General features: G+C 38.3%; 1 protein-coding gene across 2 annotated transcripts; it reads right to left on the minus strand.

Moving 5' to 3' along the window:
- Nucleotides 1-3,019: 3,019 nt before the first annotated feature.
- Nucleotides 3,020-27,976, minus strand: ACADSB (acyl-CoA dehydrogenase short/branched chain). 2 transcript variants are annotated; one of them, XR_006164922.1, is made up of 12 exons: nucleotides 27,918-27,976; nucleotides 23,189-23,348; nucleotides 22,141-22,241; nucleotides 21,145-21,351; nucleotides 20,516-20,686; nucleotides 16,492-16,617; nucleotides 15,999-16,091; nucleotides 13,328-13,417; nucleotides 11,156-11,293; nucleotides 10,364-10,463; nucleotides 9,472-9,695; nucleotides 3,020-9,344 (listed from the first exon to the last, which is right to left on the minus strand). XR_006164922.1 is itself a non-coding variant. In XM_042788489.1 (11 exons), the coding sequence occupies exons 1-11, from the start codon at nucleotides 27,954-27,956 to the stop codon at nucleotides 9,625-9,627; spliced, it is 1,296 nt and encodes a 431-aa protein (XP_042644423.1). In that variant the 5' UTR covers nucleotides 27,957-27,976; the 3' UTR covers nucleotides 3,020-9,624. The 2 variants fall into 2 exon arrangements, 1 of the variants encoding a protein (XP_042644423.1); XM_042788489.1 differs by having other exon boundaries at nucleotides 3,020-9,695.
- Nucleotides 27,977-27,980: the final 4 nt, after the last annotated feature.

Here is a 27,980-nt window from a genome sequence, read left to right on the forward strand (position 1 = left end):
AGGAAGCAGGGCTAGGGATGCTTTTGTACCAGTACACTGCTTCTGCTCCCCAGTTTTTCTTAACAGTAATCTAGACACAGGTTTCCATTAGTCCACATCCAATCCTTACCCAGCTTGTAAACACTTTGAAGCAGAACTCTTTGTTTTTTTGGCTTTTACCCAGGTAAGTGGGTTTTGTAAGCATTTGTACAATGGGCCACAGCTAGCGATCCTGGATCAATACAAATAAGAATGAAAAATAACACTATGTTCTAAATTGCTATGACTAATTCCTTGTATTAGTAATACAAAAAACAATTCAATCCATATTGCAGGATTTTATCAGCAGCCAAGTACTAATTCAAAATTTTACCAGTGTCTGCCTGCTTTTCCATGGAATAACAGCAAAATGTATTTCCAGTTCTGATTTTGACTCATTAAATCCTGTTGACAAAATTGTTTAAGAATTAAAAACCTTTTCAGAAGAACTCTTCTCAAGGTGCACACATGGGAAGCAGCCCTCAGATATGTCATTCCTGGAAAACCCAACGCGACGTTAGGAGACCTGATACTCCTGCTGCAGCGCCTGTGCAGAATACAGAGCACAGAGTAAACTGACAAAATAATTGGATTATACATGCACAATTTAGACTTTCAGTTACTGGGTGCTTTCTTGCTCCTGGTTTCCACAGAAAAGTCAGTTTTTTGTTCCTTAAGTCCTTGTACTGCTTATTTACATATGAAAAGGTAAGTTTATAAAAGAGCTTTCCTATTTTACTACATCTAATAGTTAATAATTTAAATCTGTAGCCATTATCATCATATAGATTGACACAAATGGCATATGGATCATTCTGGGGATGAGGGTTAGTTTCTTTTAAGAGAGAATTGTTTTAGTTTTTGCAGGAAATTAATCAGGGGAATGGGCTTTGTGGAGCATGGAGCAAATCTAATCTGTTCTTTGTTCAAATTTGCCTTGCTCCAATTCCTAGCAATTGTAGACAACATGCTCTTTTGTTCGGGAGCCACTTGTTACATGCATAATTAGAGACTGCAGTAGCTGTGTTTAAAGAAAAACTGTTTTCCAATGTAATGTGTGATCTTGATAATAGTATTTTCATCAAAGGTAGCAATTACATTCATTAAGCTGGGACTGGCAAGGCAGCAAGGAAATTAAGTGGAAGGTGAATAAAAAGCTCCCCGTTTCTTTTTAGAATCTCGGTCTCTTTATAAGTTGAAATGCACCATGTTGAGCTGCAAACTGGAAAATACATACTGAATATAAAAAAAGAAAGAAAGAAAAAAATAAAGTCCTCCTTAACCTTTCTGAATAATGACCCAGAAGATATCCTAGGGACACCTACTATAGATGCACTTTTCAAATTAAAGGGCTTTATTCTACATTAATTTCTTATGCAAGTTTTAAACGAGCTCAACATATGATTCAGGTCTTTAAAGGCTCCAGGGCTCTCTAGGATTAATTCACTGTTCTTTTCACACATAAATTAATTGTTTTGTGTTCTCAAAAACAGCAAACAGCACATAAATCAACCGGTTTAGAAAAGACGCAAGGCTGGTACCTTTGGCAAATCACTGAAGTTTGCTATTTACACTTCATTATTACAATATGTAACTTTTAAAGGAAAAGCTGGAAAAGTAGGACAGATGTTGTTAATTCCAAGCAGATTTCTTGAGTGCATAACTCATTTTAGCAATTTGATTCCTTGAAAGACAAAGGTTGTGGAGCACTGGAAAGCCATTCCTCAAGCACTCTAATTATATTTTCCCCAATTAATAATTCAATTATACATCACTAATGTATTTGCAAACATTCCCACGTAAAAATATCTAGTTGTGGGTTTTTTAATTTCCCTCTTTTTGCCTTAAGCCTTCTAAGAGTGAGATTTGCAGATGGAAAAGTGTGAAAATCTGAAGACGTGAGCCCCGGAGCCCCAGGAGGGCTGTGCCCAGCCCACGGGCTCCTCCAGGCACTCCTGCTGAGCACGCACACAGCGATCTCATTTTTTAATGCCAAAATGTAATCCTGCTTTTTTGTTTTGTTTTGTTTTGTTTTTTTTCCCCAGGCACTGTATCTCAGGCTGAGAAGCAGCGGGTCCATCCCCTCGTGCCTTTGCCCTGTGCAGCCAGCCAGGGCAGCACACCACTGCAGAGAAGTTGCTACTTCAGATGAGGGCTGAGCCCTAATTTTGCACGTAGGCAGAATACCCCACTTCAGAGATCTCAGCAAGTGTCAACCAAAGCAGACAACACTTGCAGCAAGTGGGACAAGTTTAATTTACAAGCGCTTACAGCAGGACTGGTACCGAGCAGCCGGCGATGGCAGGTACCGTGCTCCTCCCGAGCAGGGATGTCCCAGTGCCACCCTGAGGCAAGAGAAAACTGAAGCCAGAAACTGGCTATTTGTAACTCCAAAAATAACTGTTTCTCCCTCAGCCCTTCCCAGAAATAGAATATAAAACCACAGCATCTTGGCCAAATCGGAATTTGCATAGTTCTGCAAAGCATTTCCTTCAGTTAGGAATGATTTAATTATTCTTCACTTCCTCTTCTAGAAATCATTCCTGGATAATGAGGTTAGCATAGAGCAGATATATTTCAGTCAAGAAATAGATGTAATTCAGTTCCAGAAGGCTTTTACAGTTTTTTAAAAAAAGAAAGATTTTTGGACACTTCTATACAGAGGCAGCAGTATAGGGAAGGTTGGCTATTAAATTATGACAGTCTGAGACACCAGATCATTGGGTGCTTTAACCTGGTGCTGTGTCAGCCCCTGAAGAATCAGAGGACAACCACAACTCTCTTGTGGCCCAGATTTTTACACAAGGGTAACAAGGCACATTTTAAATAATTATTAAGTAATGACAAGCTATATTACCTCCAGAGAATTGTTTATCTCTGCAAATTGAATCACTGAAGTCAAAGCGCAGTAGAGCTAAAATACTTCTAGAATAAAATGGAAGACCTATTGCTGCACCTTACTTTGGACTTTGGAAACAGAATCCTGCACGGCAGTCAGATATACTTTGTGACAAATAGCTTGCTGAATCTAGCTTTTATTATTCCAGAAACAATCAAAGTAACCTGCTATATCAATCAAATGTAGACATTCCTACAAATAAACTGAGAAAATTATTTTCTTTTTAAAGCATGATTGGATGGATATTGAGAAGACATGAGTAATTTGGAATTCAAGAAGGAAGCATAACAGTTTGTGTTTTGTAAAAATCATACAGTGGAACATAAGGAATTTTTCTCTGAACATGGGGAAAACAAGACTATGAACGTAAATACAGCCTTCATATCATATAACCATCTTCTAGTACATAATAGGGAGTCATAAAACATTTTCAAAGTTCAAAAAGTACCTGAGCTGAAAAAAGTGCTTTGCCTCAATTCTTATGGGAACAATTGGAGCAAATGCTGCATTTGGTGTGTAAACATCCTCCATCTCAGGAACATTTTCTTTTCTAAAACAAACAGCATCAGCTTTTGCACTAAAACACATTTGCTCCATACTGACTGTATCTTCAACAGCTCCATTAACAAAACAAGTTCAATGGAGCTTTTCAGTATTTAACTATATTTCTAGAACCTTAACTTTAATTTCTGAATTATTCCGTGGTTATTTTTAGGTCAGAGTTGACACAAAGCTGTTCCCTATGAGATAAAATGCAAAAAAAAAAAAAAAAAAAAAAGGAAAATGTTGTACCTGCAAATTAGTATAATTTCAAAGTTGGCTTTTTTACTTCAGTTGGTCCTTTAGCTAGTGTTGGGTGCATGATACAGTGACACCACAAATGAAGTTATAGCAGCTAATACTTTTTACCATAACCTTTGCAGCTTCTGGGATTCTTCATCTTTCACACTCTCTACTTTTTGTATCCCTACAGAAAAACAAAAAATATCCAGAGAAGCTAGTGTCTTTCTAAAATGTAATTAGCATGTCTTTGGGTACCATCTAAACAAAGGCAGATAAACTCAGCGACACAGTATCAAATTAAAACTCGATGGCTGCTCTGGTTATATTGAAAAATTTGCATTTAATTTGCATCTTTAGGATGCAAATTAGTGAACAGAAAAATCTTGCAGCATGTCCTAGAAAACAATTCAGGCCAAAAATATCCAAGACACTTGCAGCAAACTTAATGTGATGAAAAGGATGATCAGAAAATTATTCTGTTCCTCTGACATGGAACATTATTTAAAAGTTTTGGCTGTATGTTCATAAGAGAAGGCAGGAAACAACCCCTCAACCAGGGGAACTTCAGCTCTGGATGGGTGTATCAGAGCTTCTTGTGTCCTGGGAAGTGGAGACCAAGCCAGAATCCTTCTGTAGGCTCCAAAATGGAAACTTTTCAATACCAAATCAATCAAACTCCGGGCACCCAGAGAGGCAGGAAATACAAACTCAACACGAACCCATCATATTGCAGCTACTCTCTCCCCTTTGGTCTCTCTCCACTAGGAAAGACAGTCATCTCCTAGTTGGAAAACATTAAGACATTTCTTAATCTGCATCTGGCTCTAAACCAAACAAGCAGAAACGCTCCGTTCCAGCTCTTCCCACTGATGAGCCCTTTCCCACCGTGACCCTCCAGCCATCGTTACGGATGAACCCAAGCTCCTTCCGAGTCCTGACAATGTCTTCAAGTTGGCTTCTCTCCTCTGTTGAACATACCCAAAGTGCTCCAGCCCTGACTTATCTGGCAATTTACAACAGATGTTTTTAAAACTGTCACAAATTGTGACAATGCTTTGTGTAACACTTAAAACAGATTGTAAGACCGCCAGGTCTGGCTGGTTAGAGAGCAGAATTTAATTTCAGTCCATATATGTTAATTTCCTGGCTAGGTGACCCCCAAATACACAAACTAGCAATGTGAAAGTTGGGGATTTATTGCTGTATTTTAGGTTTTCCTGTTACTATTAAATCTTTTTTTTTTTTTTTAATGTAGGAGAGTGGTCACAGCTTTTAATAACCTTCTTTTCTTCAGAGATCCCTGCAAAAGGTTTGATGAACATATTTTTCTGCGTGTTCAGCAGCTCTCATTGTGTATATTAAATAAATCCAGTTCTGAAAGTGCTGGTTATTTGTCTATTGAGAGAGTTTTCTGTTGGGGGGCAGTGCTTTTTCTTTAGGATCTTCAGTAAAGTCACCTTGAGATTTTTTTTGTATGTGTAGTCCTTCAGTATTAGTAGCTCTACACCTACTAAGACACACAGAGGAAGAAGTTTCAGAAAGATGTAAATCCAAATGAACTTGAAAGACAGCAGAATATATAAAAATGCTATTACTGCCTCTTGAGACTGTAGGTATTTTTGATTTATATTTTAAAATACCTTATCAGAAAAAATATTACATTGTACACTGCATGTTCTTTTGAACATTAATATACCAATACAAATCAACATTTGAACGCTCTGATCTATGAAACAATCTATTAGGAAACACACTGGTTAGTTCTAGTTACCTAATGTATTAGAAGGTTATTGCACATTAACAGAATATTTTTAGAGGATAATAAATGCAAAGATTTCAAAGCAGCTTAATAATGTCTCTAGTACCAGACAATGAGAAATTCCCTCAGTGCTGCTAAGCTGAACTTTGTTATAGCAACTGATCTTACACCTGGCATATTTAACTGAAATAATGATTGTAAATCCTGTTTGTCAGCCTGGAACTCTGGACTGACTATGCACTGATGTTTGTCTCTGGTGTGGGCTTGGAAAGAACTCTTGCTTCCTCTCACCTGTGCGTACAATCAACAACGCTATGACACTCAAATCCAGGACAGTAAGGCTTCCAGCCATGTCCCTTCACCTGCACCTAGACCGAGGAGCTACACTTCAGAGAAGACAACTCCTTGCAAAATGCCCTGCAACGACTGTATTTCAACACAACATAAAATGACAAATTGTGTGCAAAGTCGTTGGGAATCATACAATACATATTCATCTGCCTGTCATCTCTCACTTGATTTGTGTCCCTGACAACAGTTTGCACACTGAAAACATAACAGGTAGATATTTATGAAGTATTTGTGGTAGCTGTTAACCACTTTCACGTAATTCTCTTAGGAGATCTATCACACTGGTGCAGTGAATACATGCTGGGGTTGAGGAAAAATATTTCTTCAGCTTTCATGTACCCAGTAATCAAGCTCAGGAAAGTCGAGACAGCTGCTTTCAAAGCAGACTGTGTTTCAAATCGAGCATAGCTTGGTAGGAAGAACTTGAAATATGTCTCTCACCAAAAGAATTCCAAATGAAAATGCAATAACATGTTAATTAGAAAATTCTTTACATAGCAAAAGGCTCGCAACGAACAATTACTTTATATTTCATATAAGTCTTTTCTAACACAATCTTTATATGGGGAAAAGAAAATGTGGAAGAAAGAACAACAGCATAGAAAACCTCATATAAAATGTGGTATTTGAGTATTTCCCAAGTAGTGATTAAACCTTCCTGTGGAAACCTGCCTCAGACCTTTATCACAAACTAGAATGAAACTAAAGAAACCTGACAGATGATATAGTTGTTCTCTCTCAGTATAAAAATTGCAAGATCTGGGAAAAACTTTACATGTCAGATTACTAGAGAACCATCACCTGATACACAAGTCAAGTCAAATATAAAATTCAGGCACTTTTTAATACATTCCTAATACGGGTCTCTTCTTCTAACTGGGGAAGCCCAGGTGCAGCATTTGGTACTGAAGATGCTGTTCCAGGGTAACGGACTAGAATGTCTGGGCTGACTATGGGCATACAAAAGGAAAACTCACTGATATAAACACATATTGAGTATAAAGCAGCTTTGAGTCCTGCAATTAGCACAGAAAGCCTCACGGAGTTCACACTACCAGCCCTGCAGCCCTACACCTACAGGTGCAGCCAGCCAGCATCAGCGGTCCTGCGCCCACAGTGCCTAATGTAGAAATGCCATTTATGACAATCCAGAAATGCCTGTCCCAAACTGGACATGGGGTGCGGAGAGCAAGCAGCTCTTAACAGCTCCTGGACAATGGCACAGCACATCTTATTACTAAACCAACATCTGCGTTTAGGGCAGCAATGAATTTAGACTTAGGGGGATGAAACAAGTTAATTCTTCCCAGAATCAGCGACCAGAATAGCTAATGCTCTCCATAGTGGTACATGCCCTTTTAAAATGACAATGAAAGAAACTCAGTGGTTATAATTCATTTGTATGCATACTGCTCCATGGAATTGTGTAGACAAAAATCAAATACAATACATATATTTCTTTCAAAAGTTACTGTGTACAGACCGCAGCATATAGAACTGAGAGACACGAAATATTTACAGCTGTAACAATAGTTAAAGACTTGACCTTGCTTTTCGGAGAAGAACCATTGAGTAGCTGTTCAGACTGTTTCCTGGACTAAGGCATCTGAGTTCGGACTGTAGGAAATCACACTGTTTTGATTTTTTCCTGAGTATGTTTTCAAATGGATACCTGACACTGTTCTACACAAAGAGACAGTCCTTTTACATAATCCTGGATATCCAGCCCTTAACAGTATTTCAAAGAACTCTGCACTTCCCTCCATAAAGGGTTTGCTTTTAGCACTATATTAAATCAGTTAAGTATTGCCACTCACTTCCTAGCCTCACGCAAAACTGCAGAAGCCAAGCTAAGATAGTACCTCAGACCAGGAGACCTATTAAAAAGTATGAATCAAAACCTGATCTCTGCAAAGCACGCTAGGCTGCTGCAGCTAAGGACTGCCTGACATTAGCAAAACTCATCACATTAATCAACGTTAACTCAAGCATTTTGTTGAACGGTTATGATCATTTCGGACTCGCAGACAGACTACGTTGAGCAGAATAACTGTAGTTAACCGCTGCACGCGTCTGTAGTCTTAATTCTAGTCTTAACAATCTCCCCAGCTGTTTCAATTCAGATAAAAGGAAGCCTGCAAACAACCTGAAATGCATTAATAATGATAATTGTAATTATGATGTTAATAATAACAATGCTAAAAGAAAACTTAAGGAATCATCTAGTCTACCCTCCTACTCTTGTATTTTTGAAAATCTCAAAGCTGTTGATCGAACTGATATGGGAGGGGCTTTTCTTATTGGCATAAGGATAATTCTCACATTAATTATTTGCCTATCAACAGGCAAAGTGTGTGTGTGTAGGGGGATTAATTCACTAGTTACTTCCCTTTGAAGCTGACAGAAAGTCAGAGAACTTTTTAATAGTGCTTTCCCTCCATGCTTATTTCTTTGTATAAGGCACTACAGTCTGCTCCTCTTACAAAATCATACTTGTTAAGTATCATTTACTGTAGTTTTGCTAGAAAATCCTTTGGGAGTCTCAGCCTGTAACATTCTAACCTCCACTTCAAGTGAATCAACAGTGACTAGCAATCTTTAAAAATTAGATTCTTCTAAGTCAGCCAAAACCAGAAAACCAATCCCTCCCTCCCGAAAATACTTGAAACAAATTGCCAATTACAGCAATTATAATGATTTTTTCATATATTAAGCTTTCCATCTCTTGATTCTTAGTTCATTAGTTCTCCAGCACTGAATAAGTTTCTGCCATAAATAAAATATCTAATTTTAAAGTGAACAGAGAAGGATAAAAAAGCAAATACTTCTCAAAACCCCCCTCTCTTTCTCTCTCTTTCAAAAGGAGAAAAACTTCACTAGAGAAACACTAATGTCCATGAGTGTTTTCTAGGCTGCAAATTAACAGTTCCTCCCTAACTCCCAGGAAGGCTCTGAGGATTAAAGTTTGCAAAATGCATCGAACATGGAAAGGCCACTGTGAGGTAGTATCACAGCATTCCTATTACCTAGCTTATATCTCTCTTTTTGCAGAACTACTAGAGCTTTTTTAACCCCATTTCACAAAGATTTCAACTCAACCTTTTCTGAAAGGAGAACTATAAATAGCCTCTTAGATTAAAACCCTTAACAGCTGAGAAGGCTGGAAAGGGAGGTAGATATTATCTACCTTTCAGTTCTACAAATTGGGGCTGGAAGGGCTTAATTACCAAGATATACTTAAGAACACACTAAGGGCTGCTATAAAAATTACTCCAATTACAGCAGCTCCACAGACATCGCTCCACCAGGGAGAGAGGAAACCATCACTTCTCTTTCCACATACCTCTCCTGCACCCCATGCTAATAAAGGGCATCACGAACAAACAGCAGCTTCATGCCAAGCAACAGCCCTGCTGCACGACTGGAGTCCTTTCTCCCACGTGGCTTAGCAGAACCTCTCACGCCAGGCAAGCCAAGGATGTGGCTTCTTTTGTTTTGACTTTGAAATCTCAAAGTGGAGACACGCTGCATAACCTAAGGCAATAAAATAACTTCAGCCAATGTGTTAGCTTAGAAGTGTCTCAAGCAGAAAGAGATACCTTTAACCCATGATTTGGATTTGAATGTGGAATTCACAATTTCATGTGAATTACACACTCACCGTCCTGAAACGGGGAATTCATTGTCTTTCCTATGATTTTGTCTGTGATCATGTATTCTTATTTATGATTTTTATAATTACAAATAGAAGTGTAATTCACAAAGAATGTTCAGTGAAATAATTTCTGTTAACAGTCATGAAGTCCTTAAGGTTTCAGTATTCCTGTGCTAAGATTTTTGCGATGGTGCTCAACTGGATATTTGAAGTTCCTTCATATATTGTACCTGAAATCAGAAGAAAATAAATTAGAAGACTATAAAACCACAGTGAGTATATGAGCAGAGATCAAGATATAGTTCTAGCAGTCCAGTTAGAACATTTACAAAGTGAAGCTTTACTGAGCGAGTTCTAGAAACAATTATTATTTACATAAATATGCATATTTTATTATCTGGAAAAATTAAAATACTTTTCTGCTGGTACAACATAATGACATTTTCCTGAAAAGCAATTTCTAAATAACCAACAAAAATTAAGTATTTACAAATGCTATCAGCATTAAAACTCAAAGGGTAATATTGCTAGAAATGTCAAAATGTTAGGTCCGGGGATTATACAGGTAAACAAGGAAGTCTTGAAAATAAAACTCCACATACATTCAGATCCTAAAGCCAAAGAAAGTATTTTCAATTTTTCTGAACTGGAATTCTCTTAATAGAATGGGACACAATGTGTGTGTCTGTATTTTATTGGTATCTAATTAAACATTTTAATTAGCCTTACATACACAGGTATTTATACCTAAAGTTTTACCTTCTTATATTTGAGCCTTTGAATTAGCATTGATTACAGCCCCATGGAAAAAATATCTTAAAAAATAGCCAGTCCTTTGTCCCCAAACCTTAATACTACTAGTACTACAAGAAATACTTGTTAAGAAACTATCACTCACCTATCTTGCAGTCACGATAGTACTTTTCTATTGGATAGTTTTTTGTGAATCCAACACCACCCATCCATTCAATACATTTACTAGTTGTCAGTGTTGCAACCTATGAAAATAGTTTCAGAGTTACAATTTCAGGATTCAACTTCATGCATGTGGTAGTAAATTTTATTCTTAGCAGCTATTTAAAGTAAAAACGAAACAGCAATTAAAGCAGTTACTAGAACAAGTGGGAAGAGGAAGGACTGATATTTTTGTATTCATCTTTTTCATGCAAGTTATTTTAGAATAAAAATAACATTTTTGTAAATAAGAAGATATCAAGAATTCACTAACTGTTATTGCAATAGTTCTTATGCTGGACTATGAAAAAGACTAGCAGCGGTACGCAAGACAGCAATTATGAAGAAGCAGAAGCAATCCAGTTTTGTGTCTTATGACTCGCAGTTGTGACCAGCAGAGTTGAAATGGTCACAAATGAAGTCTCACCATGCCACTTCTCCAGCCACAAAAAGAGAACTCTGAGAAAATGAAATCTCTCTAGATGAGTGAAATACTAATTCACTTTCTCTTTCAATGTTGTTGCTCGTTTATAAAAATTTTATTTAGGGGTGTGAGCAGTTCATTATTTGGCAGCCTACTTTACATTCCATACTTGGACTCACAGTGAGAAACAAGGTAAAAGCACATCCACAGATCTCACAACAAAACATGAATTAGAAGTTATACATTCAGTAACAGAAAAAACATTAAAACAGCAGTGAAATAAATCCACTGAACAAAGAAACTGTAAGTTACCTCAGCGGCATAGTATTTGGCCATGCTTGCCTCCTTTATGAATGGCCTTCCTGTTTCTGCAAGACGAGCTGCGTTGTAGGTCAGCAACCTCGCCGCCTCCAGCTGCGTGGCCACCTGAGCTATCTGATGTTGCATCCCCTGTAATAAGCGTGCCACAAGTCAGACAGAACCAGTATCTAATACTCAACTGGAATCTATAGGAAGAATCATTGTTTTCACCAAAGAAAAGTTGGAGTTGTTGGAGCAGATCCAGAGGAGGCCATGAAGATGCTGGGGGGGCTGGAGCAGCTCCCCTGGGGGGCCGGGCTGAGAGAGTTGGGGGGGTTCAGCCTGGAGAAGAAAAGGCTCCGGGGAGCCCTTCGAGCGGCCTCCCAGGGCTTAAAGGGGGGGCAGGAGAGGTGGGGGGGGACTCTGGATCAGGGAGTGTAGGGATAGGATGAGGGGTAATGGTTTTAAACTGTCAGAGGGCAGATTTAGATGAGCTCTAAGGCAGAAATTGTTCCCTGTGAGGGTGGTGAGGCGCTGGCCCAGGGTGCCCAGAGCAGCTGTGGCTGCCCCCTCCCTGGAAGGGTTCAAGGCCAGGTTGGACGGGGCTGGGAGCCCCCTGGGCTGGGGGAAGGGGGCCCTGCCTGGGGCAGGGGAGTTGGGACTAGATGGTCTTTAAAGTCCCTTCCAACCCAAACCATTCCATGATTCTATTAACCTACCTACACTCTAAAATAAAACCACAAAATCTATATGGACTAGTAATCCTGCATATCTCTGCATTTATGACATTTAAGTTCGAAAGCCTCTGGGCCCCCAAAGTCCTTTTATGAACTGCACTCCCATTTTCTTCTTCCCTCTTCTTGGATTCAGGAACACTGGGGAACTTCTTGCCTGACTGGCTAGACAGCAGGATTCAACACGAACCTTTTTGCACCCATGAATATCAAGGAAAATTTCAGCCAAATCATAATGTTCTCCTCAGCAATGCAGAGGCATGGGTAGGTCAAAGCTGTATTTCTATTTTGCAGCTGCCTCTTCAGAACATTCATACGTTAATAAGTCTAGTTCCCTGATGAGCTTAACAGAGAAAGACTTGAAAAAAGTACCTCTTCATTAAAGTGGAGAACTAGCAAGGTGACAACCATGTTTTCCCATGTCCAGTAGCCATGAGACAAGAGTTAGGAGCAGCATAAAAATACAGAGGACATGACTGATGAATGGATTCAATGGGAAGGAAAAAGGTGATGGACCTCACATCTAAATGGTAGGTATTATGGAAGAATAGGTTTATTTAAGGAGACCCAAAAATTACAATCACTGAAAATGAACATTTAGTAACCTAACTTGCTCCTAAAACACAATGAAATCTTCCATCTTATTAGAACATTAACACTACTCCCTAAAATTTGCAAAAATATATATACAGGTCAAAATAACAGAATGATTTGGCAATTATAAATTCCATTTCCCATTCAAAAGATGCAGTTCCAATAATTTCCTAGATATCTGTGCGTGCTTCCTAAAATTTGTATAAATTGTGAGTAGTACTAATGTTCCTTCTCTTCAGCCAAGATGTAGGTTTCTTTTAACAAGAAAATTACTATCGTAATTACAATTATATATCTTCCTTATTAAACTATACATCATTTTTGCAATAAAGAGTCTTTTTCGTTTTAAGATACAGATATTATCTTGAAAACTAAATGTCTTTGTATAACACAGGAAATCTAATAATTCAATCAGTTTTCCTCATCTTTTTATAATTTCTAGTGTCCCCAGAAAAAGGCCTTCCCCCACACCTCATGAAAGGATATAAAAACTGGAACACATTCAACATACTGTATTATTAAAATTGAAAGAGAACGTAGTTCCATTTATATTATTTTAGGAGGTGGTGAATATACTATCAAGCAAAAAGGAGTTATGTTAATACTATTTTGAAGTTTTAAATGATTTACACTGTACTTGCAAAGGCACATAGCACTGAATTTATATATTTTACATGGCAGACAAATGCTTATCTGAAATTCTTCTGAAAATTCTTCTCAAATATTGAGAAGTAGAGACATGACACAAGGTGGAGCACAAATTACACAAATCAGATTACTCATTTTACTGACTTCATCTACTGTGGTACCTACTACTCTCTTGGAGGAAACTTTCCATGTGTTCATTAACAAGTACCTGAAAATCGAATATGCTTTTCCCAAACTGGACTCTCTCCTTTGTATAGGGAATCGTATGGTCAAAACACCCCTGTGCCAGTCCTAACATCTGTAAGAAATAAGACATACTGAGGTGAGTTAGGAAAAAAGAAAAAACAAACAACTTTGAGGAATAAGCCTATTCCATCCTATTCCATTCCTGAAAGAAACTTTCTTAAAGGCAAAATACGTGTGAAAAAATTATCATTTATTTCTGAACAAAACTTACGGGTCAACTGTGGATGCTCAAATACCAAGTGTTTCTGGGAAAATTCTTAATTACATGGGAAAATCATTGTAAACTGAAGATCTATAAATCTACATTACAGTAGTAAAGGAAAAATAATTTGAATGATTATTCAAAGCTATTTTCATAATTAAAATAATTTCTCATTTTACAGAAGACACTAGACTGTCAGAATTAGCAATTTATTTCGGAAGTTAGAAAATCAGTATAGTGGAAGGCAATAACATTTGTTCCAGCATCTTCTAGAAAAAAACCAACTCAACAATTTTAGAAGACCCATTGTCTTTTCACACAGTCTCTTCACTCAGCAGCAAAGACAGCAAAACAGAGTTGTTATCTTCCAGGTAACATCTGGGAAAACTACACATGAACATTTATAAAGAAGTAACTCACACCTACCTTAGTGTCTGATTTGTTAGGCTAGCGAAGCATTACGAAATCTGGAAAGTAAACTAGTTTTACATTTGTTTAACTACCAAATTTTGAGAAGTGTATTCCATTCCAAACAATACAGCAAAGAAAGGACCCTGCTTTTCCTATATCTTGGAATACATAGCTATTAGTAAAGATCAGTTGATTTCAGTACATAACTACCATACATCTGACCACATTCTTTCTACCTATTTTTTTTTTTCCTAGGGTAAACAAAGATAGGAAATTAGATTAGGGAAAGCATCAAACAAGGGGGAAAAAAATAAGGCAAAAGAATGGCATTAAGGACTATCAAAAAGCAAGGTAACAGTATATCTTAAAATTGGAATCTCATAAAATTTGTCTAAGTTAAGACGTGATACTACAATGTGGCAGTCAGCTGTTGCATCAAGCAGCTTATGTCAAACTACTTTTAATGACATATACGATACAATAGTGTATGGGTATTTTTGGATAGACCCACATACTAAGCTGAAAGCCAATGGTCCCAAGAAGATAAAAACATGACTCTGACTGGGTTCATACACCTACTCCGTCATTCAAGATTCCAGAAAAAAACAACACAATACACAGAAAAGTGAGTATGTGGGAAAAGAACATAAAAAAAATAATAGTCTGCTGCTAATCATCTATATTACCAGATTTGTTGCCGTCTTATAAAAGCTCATATAGATGAACCAAGTATATCAGCTTCAGCACCTGTAACATATACAGCTACCTTGCACTAAAACTATCTGAAACTGTTTTCACAGCCACAATTACATTTTATAAGATGTTCATTATCTTTTAAAACTGTTACTACTGCAAAACTAAATTCAATATTACAGGGCTTTAGAATTGCTGTTCTTGTCCATTCAAGTACATTTCTCTTAATTTGAAGGTGTCAGGAAAGTAGTAACTAAGATATAACAACTGTCTGACCTTAACTTTTAATTAGCTTATAAGTGTGACTTGGAGTAATTAAGAGTAAAATCCAGACCATGTACTTTACTGCCAGAGCCTCTATATTATTCATATCTCTGGGAACAATAAGGCCCACAGCCCTAGTTTTTAAATGCCATACCAGACAAAGTTTAATCACAGCTAATCTTTAGAAATGATCGAAAAGCCAACCCATTTAGCAACATAGTATACTGCCATGTGGAAAGTTTAAATTTCATGAGGACGATTACTTCTGGTCTGTCTGCAGACTAGGGCAAAAGATATAGGAGACTGATAGTACAGACATATTGCACCCTATACAGCACAACTACATCCACAACAAAATAGAAAATAAAAGAAAATATTACTTTCAAAAGTAAATTAAAATATAAAAACTTGTCATAAGTCATTTTATTATAGAGCTGAACCTGATTTCCACTGAAATCAGCAGCAATCTGAGATTCAAACTGAGTTTACAACAAAACACAACATTCTGAAGTAACTCCAAGTTCAGCAAATATTTTCCCCTAAGATGCCATAAGGTGCAATTTTCAAACACAACAATGAACTTGGACACTTCTGTTATAAAAAAAAAATATTTATTTTAAAAATAAGTTGTTGGGAAAACTTCAGTTAACATAAGATCACATCTGGCAATCCCATACGATCACAGTTGGAAACATTAATATTATACATTTCAGTGTTATAGTTTCCAAAGCTAGCTTTCTTTGTAAAATAAATTTGCCTAATGGAAGATAAAAATGTTGATAGATCTCAGTAGCAATAAATTCACCACCAAAATCAAACTAATTGCCATATAATGTTTTCTAAATCTATTGCTTATGTCATTGAAGGAGAATTTTACCATTTACAGTTGTTTTGTACTTTAGTATAATTTAGATACAGGAATAGTGACACCTAGTGGCAATTTAGTTTTTAATAAAGTATTTTCTAAATAGTTTACTCTTAGTAGCTTTAAACATTTCGTAAATGTCAATCCAAATTCAAAGTTATATACTGGTTGTATTTAGTATTAAACAAAATTACCCACCTGTGCAGCAATACCTATTCTGCCGGTATTTAGCATTCCAATTGCATACTTATAGCCTTGTCCAACTTGTCCCAGGATATTGGTCTCAGGAACCTATAGAATAAAACCACACAATTATTCCTGTTCTATTCTGCTTTGCAACTGCTAGTAGGGTTCACAGGTGAATCTGAGTACATGTTTTATTTATTGTTCCTCATAAGTGAAGGCATAAAACATAAACCAAACATTTGATTCCTAGAATATCTGATTAGAACATTTCCTGATACATGTAATTATAAACTCACAGCTGAGAAAAACTGTATTAAAATTTAAGAAACCCAACCCCCCTCAAGACTTCTGTGAAAGAATAGGGAGGAAAAAGTTAAAATATGCCAATCAATCAATATGTCTTAGGACAAAAACCCTGTGAATTTAGTTAACACTCTTTCCTTGTATGTGGTCAAGTTCCAATTATACACAAATTATGCTTCAATAGCTAAACAACTTACAATACCTTAACGTTTTCAAATGTTACTGGGCAGGTAGAAGATGCTCTGATTCCCAGCTTGTCCTCCTTCTTCCCTACATGTAGTCCCTCTGTGTTGCGATCTACTATGAAGCACGTAATTCCCCTGTGTCCCTAGGATAAATTGAAAAGTAATCAAGAACTGAGTTTTACACTAATATCACCAGATGGTGGTCTAAATATCTCATTTTAATACTGAAATTTTACACCTGCTTAATACTATATTACTAAATAAAACACTGACTGTCATCTTTTCCCTCTATGCCTGCTAATTATGATTTAACAAAGGCCAGAAATATATTTTTATTAAAATATTCCATGTGGAAAACATAATCAGAAATGTTTGCTTGATGAGACAGGGGACTGGTATTATGCAAATGGAACGGACAGGACTGTGGTGCCTGTCTATACTGGAAATCACTGGGAAAGCAAGTTATTGCTGTGTAGGGAATTTACTGCTTGCTGTTGGAACATATGTCACAGTCAAACAATGGACTGCAAGAAGACACTGGGTATCTTTAGACTAAAGTAGTCAAATGAATAATAGCTCTCAACCCATCTGTCAGATGATTCTATAGGATGCAAGACTTTATTTAAACCCAGTTACTTCAACTACTTTTCTCATGGAAGGCTGCATATATACTCTTCCTTTGAAGGCTGTCCTAAGCAAGAGCACTGATTGACGAGACTGGCGTCACTGTGCCTGAATATTCAAAGTGCAGCATAATTGTAACAGACCTAATTGTATCATACCAGCCCTAATCTAGCACCCAGAATTGGTGCACACATTCTCCTTGTGGAACATTGGTATCACTGTCTCTTCACTTTAGAGAGGTAGTAGGAATATAATTAATAAAATAGTCTGAAATCATTAGGATGGTTGTTATCAAAAAGCAAAAAGAGTTTATTTGCTACTGTCCCATATGAAAGTATTCCACATGATTATGACTTAATAGCAATTTAAGATTCATTAATGGTGTGAGGGAGATCAAGGCTGAATTTTAGCAGCAGAATGATTTGTGCTGCTATGATAATGATAAAGTGATTTGTTAAGATAAGTGATGATTAAAATAGTGTCATGGTTTAGGCCTGGTTGGTAGCCAACCACAATGCAGCAGCTAATCACCCTCCCTTCCCCCTCCCCACCTGGGAATGGGAGAGGGGATTAGAGGGGTGAAGGGAGACTCGCAGGCTGAGATAAGAACAGTTTAATAACGGCAATAAAACGAAAACAATAACGATGATGGGGGGAAAACAAAAAGCAATATATAACCAGGCAATGTACAGCATAATTCCTCACCACCCACTGACCAATGCCCAGCCCGTTCCCGGCCAGCGACCCCGAGATACCAAGATCCCACAATCGCAATCCCGGAAGCGAGAGAGCTCCTTCCCAGCCACCCCTCCTCTATACAGTGAGCATGACGTTCCATGATATGGAATATTTCACTGGCCAGTTAGGGTCAGGTGCTCTGGCCGTGCTCCCTCCCTGCTCCCTGTGCCCTTGTGCACGGGCAGGACATGGAGAGTCGGGGAGTCCTTGAAGTCTCGGTAGCAGCTGAAAACATCAGTGTGCTATCAGCATTCCTCCCATACCAAACCCAAAGCTAAATCCAAAACACAGCACTCATCTAGTCCCTGAAAAGGAATATTAACTCTATTTCAGCCCAAACTAAGACAAATAGCTACTGAATTACAATTTGAGAATGACAAGATTTACACTAACTTACTACACAGTATTCCAAATCAAGGGGGAGATATATATGTACATATGTATAAACACAAAACATACACACACACACACACACAAATACCAGAATATTTTGTCATCTGAGTTGGAATGAAATGGAAAAGTACCTGACAAAAGTCAATTGTCTCGGCCCCTATAAACAGCGATTCCCAGCGAGAGCCTTTTTGCTCTCCTGAGTGGCAGTGGGCTGTGGCCACCATCTCCCCGAGCTGGGCCACCTCTCGGGCTCCGACCCCTGTGAGTCTGAAGACCTGACAGAAGGCCAGGGTGAAGTCAGGCTTCCTCTCGACTCTCAGTTATTTGCAGACGCTGATGCACCGTGAGTATTTGCTCCAAACTCGAGAAGAGGGAAATTTTAACTACAGATTAGTCTCTTCCATCCACCTTTTTACTTATCTATGTGCTTAAATGCACATATTTTGCCTTTATAAGCGTGGATATCTATATATTTTACTGCATATCTGAATATTTCCACACTGTTTGTGTATGTTTTCTATTTATACATATGTATATATATTCTTTGATCTAGAATACCTTGTAGTAAGTTAGTGTGAATCTTGTCATTCTTGAATCTGTAATTAAGTCACTATTTTAATCATAACATATCTTGCCAAATCACCTTGTTAATCTTTAAATTAATTAATCATTAAGTGCTGCTAAAATTCAACCTTGGTCTACCTCACACCATTAAGAAATCTTAAATTACTGTTAAATCATAAGTATGTGAAATACTTTAATCTGTGGCAGGCATTCAGACAATGATCTGGACAGGGCACTAAATAATGCACATGACAACACATACATAGATCGCATAGCCAATCTAAATTCTGGCATCTCCTACATCTAGGCTTACAATCTTCACACTTTTGCTGCCTTAAACTAGATTCTTGAAGTACGGAATGGTGATTTGTGATACCTGTCACATTGTCTTTCTCCCTCTGTGCCATTATTATCCCCAATTCTCTCTCCTTTTCACCACTCATTCTTGCTCCCCTAGCATTTCCCCCAGTCAGAACCACAGCAGCGTCTCTTAATTACCATCCTACAAGGTCCATGAGACACAAATCCAAGGTGTTTCTGGCCATGTTTCCATCTCTGCCTGTCCCTAATGTCCACAGCACCTCCTCTCACTAAGCGAGTGACACTGAGAGGCAGGAAAAGTCCTGCAGTTCTTCTGGAAGAGTTGCTTCTTATTAAAGAGGAGGCTGCTGTTTCAATCTCTCCTCTGTGACAGCCCACCTCACCAAATGGGAGTGCAGAGTGGACATTTCAGTACCCCATTCTACATTGGTCTATTCTCTCATTTAAACTGACATCAACTGTTACTTAATCTTTAAGCAGCATTGACTTTTAATCTCCGTCTTGAATATTTAAAAGCAAATTTCTAACTTTAGGGAGACAATGTATTATATATTTTTAAAATGTTACACTAATACAAAACCAACTCCAGATTATATGGCAATGCACAGCAGTTAACAAATGCAGAAATTGACTTAGAAAATATATTTTCATTGTATGTAGTACTTAAATCACTCACCAGCTTGTGAAGAAATTAGTAAAAATTCAGAAAGTAACAAGATGTTCAACTGTTTGCTACAATTAAAGAAAACACCCTCTTCTTATTTAGTCAAAACCTGAAATTTTAATTTTAAAAATAATTATCTTCAAGTTAAATTTTAAAGAAAGAGATACTGGAAGAAGTTTAAAAATGAAGTGCTAAACAACTTAGTTTTGTATTTGACTATCACTCTACTGTATCGGTGTAGTAAATTTTAAAGCCTGCAGTTGACTTTTCTGAAACTACTATCTATATCCAAATTGGTGACAAAGCTTGACACAGGCATATTCAGCTATGTAATTTTTTACCTGAACATACTTTGCTGTTGTATTCTTGTTAGTTTTCCAGTGTACATAGACTAAGCTCTATTTTGCTTTTTAACAACAGCAACTTGTCAGTTAAGTCAGAAGGGCTGGAAAGGCTTAGACTATCTGTTCTTCTGTTACTCAGAATAATACCAATGCATGCTGTGCTCTTCATCTAAGCAATTATGATTCTGACATTTTTATTTTCCCTAGTGGGAGGAATTTATTAAAATGCTCAGCAAGTTCTCAATTTTTATTGGAAATATTTTTAAAGGTTTGCTGTCAGCTACGAAAAAGTTCAAAAAATATTAACTTTTAACATCAGACTTTTAATATAAAATCCATAGTTTCATATATCATCAGCTGTCATTGAAATACAACTCTTCTTTAGCGACTTACTAAGGACGGATCTGTATTTGCCATCACAAAGAAAACTCCTGCATGTTCTGCTAAACTAATCCACATCTTTGAGCCGTTGATAATATAGTAGTCCCCTTGCTTTTCAGCCCGAGTCTTCAAAGAAAAAGCATCACTGCCAGATCCAGCCTCTGAAAGGCAGAAACTGCCTATCTGACAATTGAAAGGAAAAATTAGTTTTCATTTTTACTGAACATATAAGCACAACATGTAACAAATTCTGCAATGAAAATAGTTATAAACAAGCACAAGTCTCTTAAATGCAAACATTTTAACCTATTGCATCAAAGTAACCACGTTTCAGATATGGAGATTAAGAATAGAAACTATGTAATTACACATCTCTCAATGTCAACTGCTTTAAAGTTCTTTTCCACAGTAAATTAAATTTTAAGGAAACTAATAAGTGCCTTTCCACTTATGCCTCTCAGCTACTGATGACAGGATCTATCTATATCACCACAGATCTCAGCTCTGAAACTGGTTAAAGTTCACACATATTTTCTAGTGCTGCAGTCATCCAGTTTAGTTATTGAAAAAAGCCACCCCACCAACATTACTTAACTATTAAACACTGTATTATAGTTCAGTAAAGTGAGAATTTAACTCACTGTATCCTTAGCGACTCTGGGCAAGTAAGTTCTCTTTTGTTCTTCTGTTCCATATGTGGTAAACAACCTATTTGTTAGCGTATTTTGGAGTTCACACAGAAGAGCTACAGCTGGGTCAACTTTGGCCAATTCTTCTACCACCAATATGACTGAAAAAAACGAAGCTCCCGTTCCTCCATATTCTTCCCCAAGCTCAATACTCATCAGCTGCAATGTAAAAGATGCAAATATATCAATCTGATGGTTCCTATCAGCAATCTGTTAGTCCAAGATGATACTCAAGAGATTAACCACAGAATGTATTTCCAGATCCTTCCCCAAAGACCTGTTTTCATTCAATAACCCTAACAAGCTAACAATTCTTCACAGAAGTTGTTAGTCAATTCATGAAAGAAATAACTAATGTGCAGTATACAGGCCAATCACCACCCCAATCTGATTACATTTTCCAGAACAATTGCAATCTTCAACAGAAGTCTAATATTTAGAGCTGTCATATAAAAGGACATTCTAAACACCGACAAGCTTTATGTTGATAGGTAGAAAGGCTAAAATTGAACCCAGGAATAAACATGAGTCCTCGTGGTTGCCCAGTGAGAACATAGAGGATTCCTGCTACCCCTTTCCAACAACACTTATCAGAGTCATGGCAGCTCTAGCATTCTACACAATTACACTTCTCCAATGTAAAAAAAAAAAAAAAGGGTGATGGGAGGCAATGAACTTTAAAATAAGATATAAGATAGATAAGATTAAGAATGTGGCATGGGAGAAGGAGACATGGAAAGAATATTCCAGTAAAAGATGGAGACTGATAATGCAGTAAAAAAGTACATAAAGTTGCCTTGCAGTTAAAGCAAAAATTTTTAATGATTCATTAGTTAATTTGAATTTTATCCCTCAATCTTTTAACCTAAACATCTGAAATGTGCACAGGTAGAGATTCACAAAATTACGTCACTTTCTGATTAAAAGATTAAGTAAAAGTGTGCAGACCCCTTGTTCAAACAATCCCTGTATTACAGAGTCTTCCATTTTCGAATTCTCATCCATTTTTTGCACAAAAGGTGTAACTCGTTCCTGAGCAAATTTTGTCACTGTGGTGAAGAAAAGAAAGAAAAGAGCGTAAGTATTCTGACACTCTCTTTGCAGATCAATATAACAGTAACGTGGTACTTCTGACAGGTTATGCATATATCCCCTGACTCTCCCAGACAAGTTAATAAAAGGAAAAAAAGTTGCTCAAGCGAAACAAGGCGATGTGCCACAAAGCTCAACTATAATTGCTTTCTGAACTTGGCTACAACTCTCTAAAGTGAAACAAATGCTCCCTATAAATTAAAAAAACTTTGAAAGCACCTCAGCAACACTTATATAACATCGGTTGACCCCAAGAATTATAGAAAATATTTCAAAATTCATCCCTTATTTGGTTAGCTATATTGCATTTCTTTATAAATTAAACCTGCAGTTTGGGAAGATGGTCTCAGGCTTTAACACATATTGTTTTGAGGGCACAAAATCCTGTAAGACTGTTCCTGTTTAACCCAGAGCCTTTTATAAACTTTCTCCTGGATGTGCAGGTCCTCACTCTTTCACCTTTGCTCTGAGGATCCCTTCTGAAACACCGTCGTCTTCAGGCAGGCCTGGCTGCATGGCAGACACATCACATCTGTCACCGTTCTGGGTATACCTGAACTCTCTGAAAACCAGCCCGAGCAGTTAACTGTAGCTGAACTAAACACTTCAGAAAGGGCATGCACGAGTCAATGCCAGGCAACTTCACTTGTGTGACAGCAACAGTTTTAAACAGTTAATATTTATTTATGCAGAGTAAACTGCACTGTGGTACGTGGAACTGTTAGGGTAACATGGAAAAAGAATATTAAATTTTTCTCTGTGAACTAAAGCAGTTTTAAAATTAAGCACAATCCCACACAATCTCAACATTTAACTAGAATGAAATAATGATAAGAAATTTTTAAGCTAAAATTTCCCTTCTAGTTAGACATTTCTGAATTTTAACTACACAGATAATAGGTACCCATATTTTTCAGCATTGTCTCCTCTTCAGTGAATGTTTGAAGCGGAGCACAGGCAACTCCATCACTGGCTATATTTGGCATGAGTTCCGATTTGGAGGATCTAAAGACACATGGAGAAGCCCTCCAAGGAGACAAGTACGCTGGTAAATTTCTTTTCAGCTGTTGACAATAAATACAGAATATGCAAACAGTTACTAGAATTTGTATTTGTAGACAGACAGTAGTGCACAATTTTACTCACTGTTTTTATTCAGTAAATGATTATGAAATATAACTTGCATTCAATGTCTAGTTTGAAAGTTTTTGAGAAGATATAACCCCCCTTGGTGTCTTAAAAGAAAATATCCTTTAATTACCCTTCTTTTAACCCCAAACAATTTTCTTTCTGGAAGTTTGCTAACACAATGTTATTCTACAAAGTATTCACAAACATTAATTTTAGCCAATTTTGGTGTTTATAGCAAATATTTTTTAAAATTTCTAGTTGATTTTGCAAGCCTGCAATATTCATAATAGTATTTTGATAGAATTAATATCTTCATTAACAAATATGGTAATAAATGTGAAAGAAACATACAAATGATTTTAACAGAAGACCTGTCAACTTTAATGATAGGCTCGGCTTTCCCCGTTTTCTAGGGACCAGCAACTCTTGTTTCTAGAGCAATGTGACAGCGCTTCATCTGGTTTATTAGTATTTTGCTGTGAAAGGGCATAACTTTTAACAGCACTGTGGATTTCTGTATTCACACTGAGTTCTTATCCACCGCTTCATGATTTTCAGAGTGAGTATATATTTGAATCCCTGTGTATAGTTAATTTCTAAATAGTTTAAATCCTATGGATAGGATGTTGATAGTACGATGTAACCAGTAGTTAATGTGTCTTATTTGGTTGATTTATTTAAAAATTACAGGAAGGAACTAAAATTGAGTAATAGATGCTTAGCCTCTCCCCATTCATCCACGATACACAATTTCAAATGATATTAAGCCGCGTTGCTTATCCAACCAAGAGAGTGTTTTACTATAGGAGGGAATGGCTTTACGCATATGTGGCAGAAGTCACAAAAATGAACAGAGCAGACAGTGGCTTTTGGGAGCAAGCTACACACAGTGATTGTCGGGTGGGTGGACATAGATTATGTGACAGGTAATTAGTTTTGTGCCTTGGAGACCTATAAACTACTTAGTGTTCAGAGACTTACTCAGATAGATAACAGCAGGCTTTAGAAAGGAATGTGTTGGATTTGAAAGTTAATATACTAGCCATAGAATAATTTCTTAAGATTTAAAAAAAAAAAAGCATAATGAATACAATCTGACTTGAAAAGTATCAGGCTAACAGCAGCTAAACCGCTGCAAAATGTATTCCTGAAAAGCAGTATTCAAAAAAGAAGCACAATTTCACTGAGTGATCTCAAGTGAGGCAAGACAGAAAAATGGTTTTGCTCTCATAGCTCCCCAAACCCAACTTGCTCTGTGGCTAACATCTATGGATCAGATCTTTGCTACTGAGATCTGTTACTACCACTGTGTCTGTCTAAAGTGCGGAGATATTAACGTCTTACCAAGACAACTGCTGGCAGAAGCCCCCAGTAGACACAGCTGTGCTATAAAAATAATGTATATACAAGCATATGCCTGCCAACATACATTTTTGCCAGCACACACTGTTAACGCCACAGTGAGCAGACCGACTGACCGTGCTGTAACCAGGCTGTTATTTAGCTCACAGAACCCAGCACAATTTTGCAGTGTACACTGTGATAGCAGCATTCCTGAAAAAACAGCAGAAACTTTGGAGTCAGGAAGTAAAAATTCCTTTGATCTTTCTAATAATTCATTCTCTTTCATGTTGGCTTTCAACACATGTCATCTCCCTGGCCGAAGAACTGATGTAAAACAGATACATGGTCTCTTTTCGTCTTCGAGATAAGATGCGTAAGTCTATTACGGTAAAGAAACTCCAACTTCAGCACAACCAGTCATGCATGACTGAAATAACAGTAAGAAGCATTAATACAGAAAACAAATACTGCTGTGAGCATTCAACATTCATTCACACTCAACACCCCTGGTCACATAAAACAAATACTGACTAGTGGGGCTGACTCATGAATACGATGATCAGCAATAGCTGCAACACTTGCCAATGAAGGCTAAGTTACTGGAGTCACCGTAGGTTTTCACAGTAAAAGAAAATAGGAGTTGCCTTAATAGAGATAAAATCCAATGCAACCATGTTCTGGAAGCTGTCAGTCAGGAATGGATTATTTGCAGAACATCTGGCTCTGGTAGGGTCACTCAACACCCAGACATGCAAGATCATTAAACATCCACCTACGTAAGTCCATATTTTTAGCAAGATCTGAGAAGGAAAACATAAGTATATGCACACGCACATACACACATATATATTTAACACACTATGCCTCTTGAGCAGTTATAGGATTATAAATTGCACATACTTCCTGCTTCTTCCACTACTTATTTACAAGTACAAAGAAAAGAGCATTTTTCTTTCATGTTGGCCTAATCAAAGATGAATAGCTGAGAGTATTTCACTAGTACTGACCAAGACCTGTCAGGTAAAATGCATGGTGCCCTTTTGAGAATACAAATCTTTTTGAAAAGGTGCAAGTAGGTACGCTCAGTAGGCAATTGGCCAGTCCTGTTGAAACAACAACTGGTAGTACCTCTGCTTTGCCTGACACTTGGATGTTGAATTATCAACAGAGCAGGTGAGCACATCACTAAATGCATGCAGAGGACTCTGCTCCAAACAAAGCAGGAAGTACAGATCTTGTAGACCACAAGAAATACACAGATTTTTCTCATATGCTTTCAAGAAAATGGGAAGCTGGACAAACTTGATTAAAAGCAGTTCAGCAAGGTCAAGCACAAGTGCCCAGGGCTGTATTGACTGAGGTGACCTGCCAATAGCCTAGCTGGCAAGTAGAAGCTGTGAAACACAAGAAATGGCTCAGTGTTTGTTACAGGTTACAGCCATTATAGCAAGCTTGCTCTTGGCAACGATGTCAAAGGTTTTGAGAAAGTTAGTGCTCACAGGAACTGTCCTTTTGTTCACTTCTCCACCTTCCCCTTTAGCAGAAATCACCCCCAGGCTTTGCCCCCTCCCCAGAGCTTTCACTTGGAGGCTCTTCCACTGCAACCAACCCACCTGAGAGCAGCAGAGAAAGGTGTCCTCCCGCGGCGGGAGAAACAAAGGCAACCCTCAGTGCATGTACACAGACGCGGTTTGATAAACGCTTGACACCCAATTGAGATGGCGTCACAGGACAAAAGGAATATTCATAACAAGGTTACCTTGAAAAGTCTGAAAACCAGTAGGATGGTCCCAAGTGATGGGACCTACACTGGCAACACCCACGCACAGAGCAGCAACCCACAGGTATGCCAGAGCAATAGCACTGTAGGAATGATGTTTTTATCTCAACATTTACATTTTAAAAAAATAATCAAGTCATTCTATTATTGTTTATATTTTTATTCTTAGAAGTCATGCAGTCATATAGTTTCACTATCTTTCAGTTGGCTATTTAAGGTGCATGCACGTTACTCAAATGCTTTGACACTGCTTCCCTGCTTATTTTCCTCTTCCTCTTTAGGTAAAGGTAATGATTTATGCTGCTACAAGATTCAGACTGCTTGCCCTGCTAAACACATGTATTTGAAAACTGGTTTCTGGGTTGCTGATAACATTGATTTTTCTGTTTATCTCAATTCTCACCTACACCTCTGCTCTTTAAAGATTGGTTATTTTGGTTTCCTTCTGTTTGTTTTACAATCTAAAATGAGATTTTAATGCTGGTGGACCTGGCAGCAGCATTAAGATATAAATAAAAAAAAAAGGCCAAAGCAATATATTTTTGTAAGCTCACTTTGCTTTCCGTAATGACTTCCACTCCTGAATGTCTCCTAGCTGGCCTTCAGACAGCTCCTATTTCTCAGCAGAGAAGCTCCATCATAGGACGCCTGCTTACCCTCATTTATGGGGTTAAGTATTCCTTATTTCAACAGTCACCACACACCCACAAGCTGCCATGACAATGTCCCAGGCCAGCATGTCTTCTCATTCTGCACAGTAAAAGCGTGCGTGTGGCACAGACACGGGTTTTCTGCTTGTTTCTTTTGTCTTTTGATTACCCCCCTCCGGTGCCGCACGTCTGTCTGGGGAAGCAAAGGGGACACCAAAGCGCCTCCGCTGCCAGAACCGCGCTGCGTCTCCACAGGCTGTGCCGCAAGAACTGCGCGAACTTTTCTTAGCAAATCACCTCACACCGCCGCGATACCAAAACCCGCCAGGCTGAGGGAGAAGTGGGATTTTCAAACACCGCCCCCCCCCCCCCCACGCCCTGCAGACCCCGCACCTTCCCAGCCCCGAGTCGTGTCCACCCCCACGCGAAACGCGGCTCTCCCCCTCCCCACGGGCGTGGACCGACGGCCACGCGTGTAAGCGACGCGTGGGGGGCTTCCTCGGCAGCCTTAACCGACGGCTGGAGGTGAGGGGAGAGTAGAGGGAAGGGGAGTGGAGGGATTCCCGCCCGCCTCCGCCGCTCCCTCAGACGCCCGGCGACGCCATGGCAACGGGCGCGGCCACACCCACAAACTCGGAAGCACTGGGAAGTGGCGGGGGGGGCGGGATATACCGGCACACCGTGGGCTCACCCCTCTTCCCCTCATCACCCCTCTCTCCCCGCTTCACCTTCCCGCAGCTCCTCAGCCAACCGCCCGCCGCCGCCATGTTGCCGCCTGCTTTCCACCCCCC

The sequence above is a fragment of the Tyto alba genome, unplaced genomic scaffold (assembly GCF_018691265.1).
Source record: "Tyto alba isolate M040663 unplaced genomic scaffold, T.alba_DEE_v4.0 Super-Scaffold_1, whole genome shotgun sequence".
Taxonomy (NCBI): domain Eukaryota; kingdom Metazoa; phylum Chordata; class Aves; order Strigiformes; family Tytonidae; genus Tyto; species Tyto alba.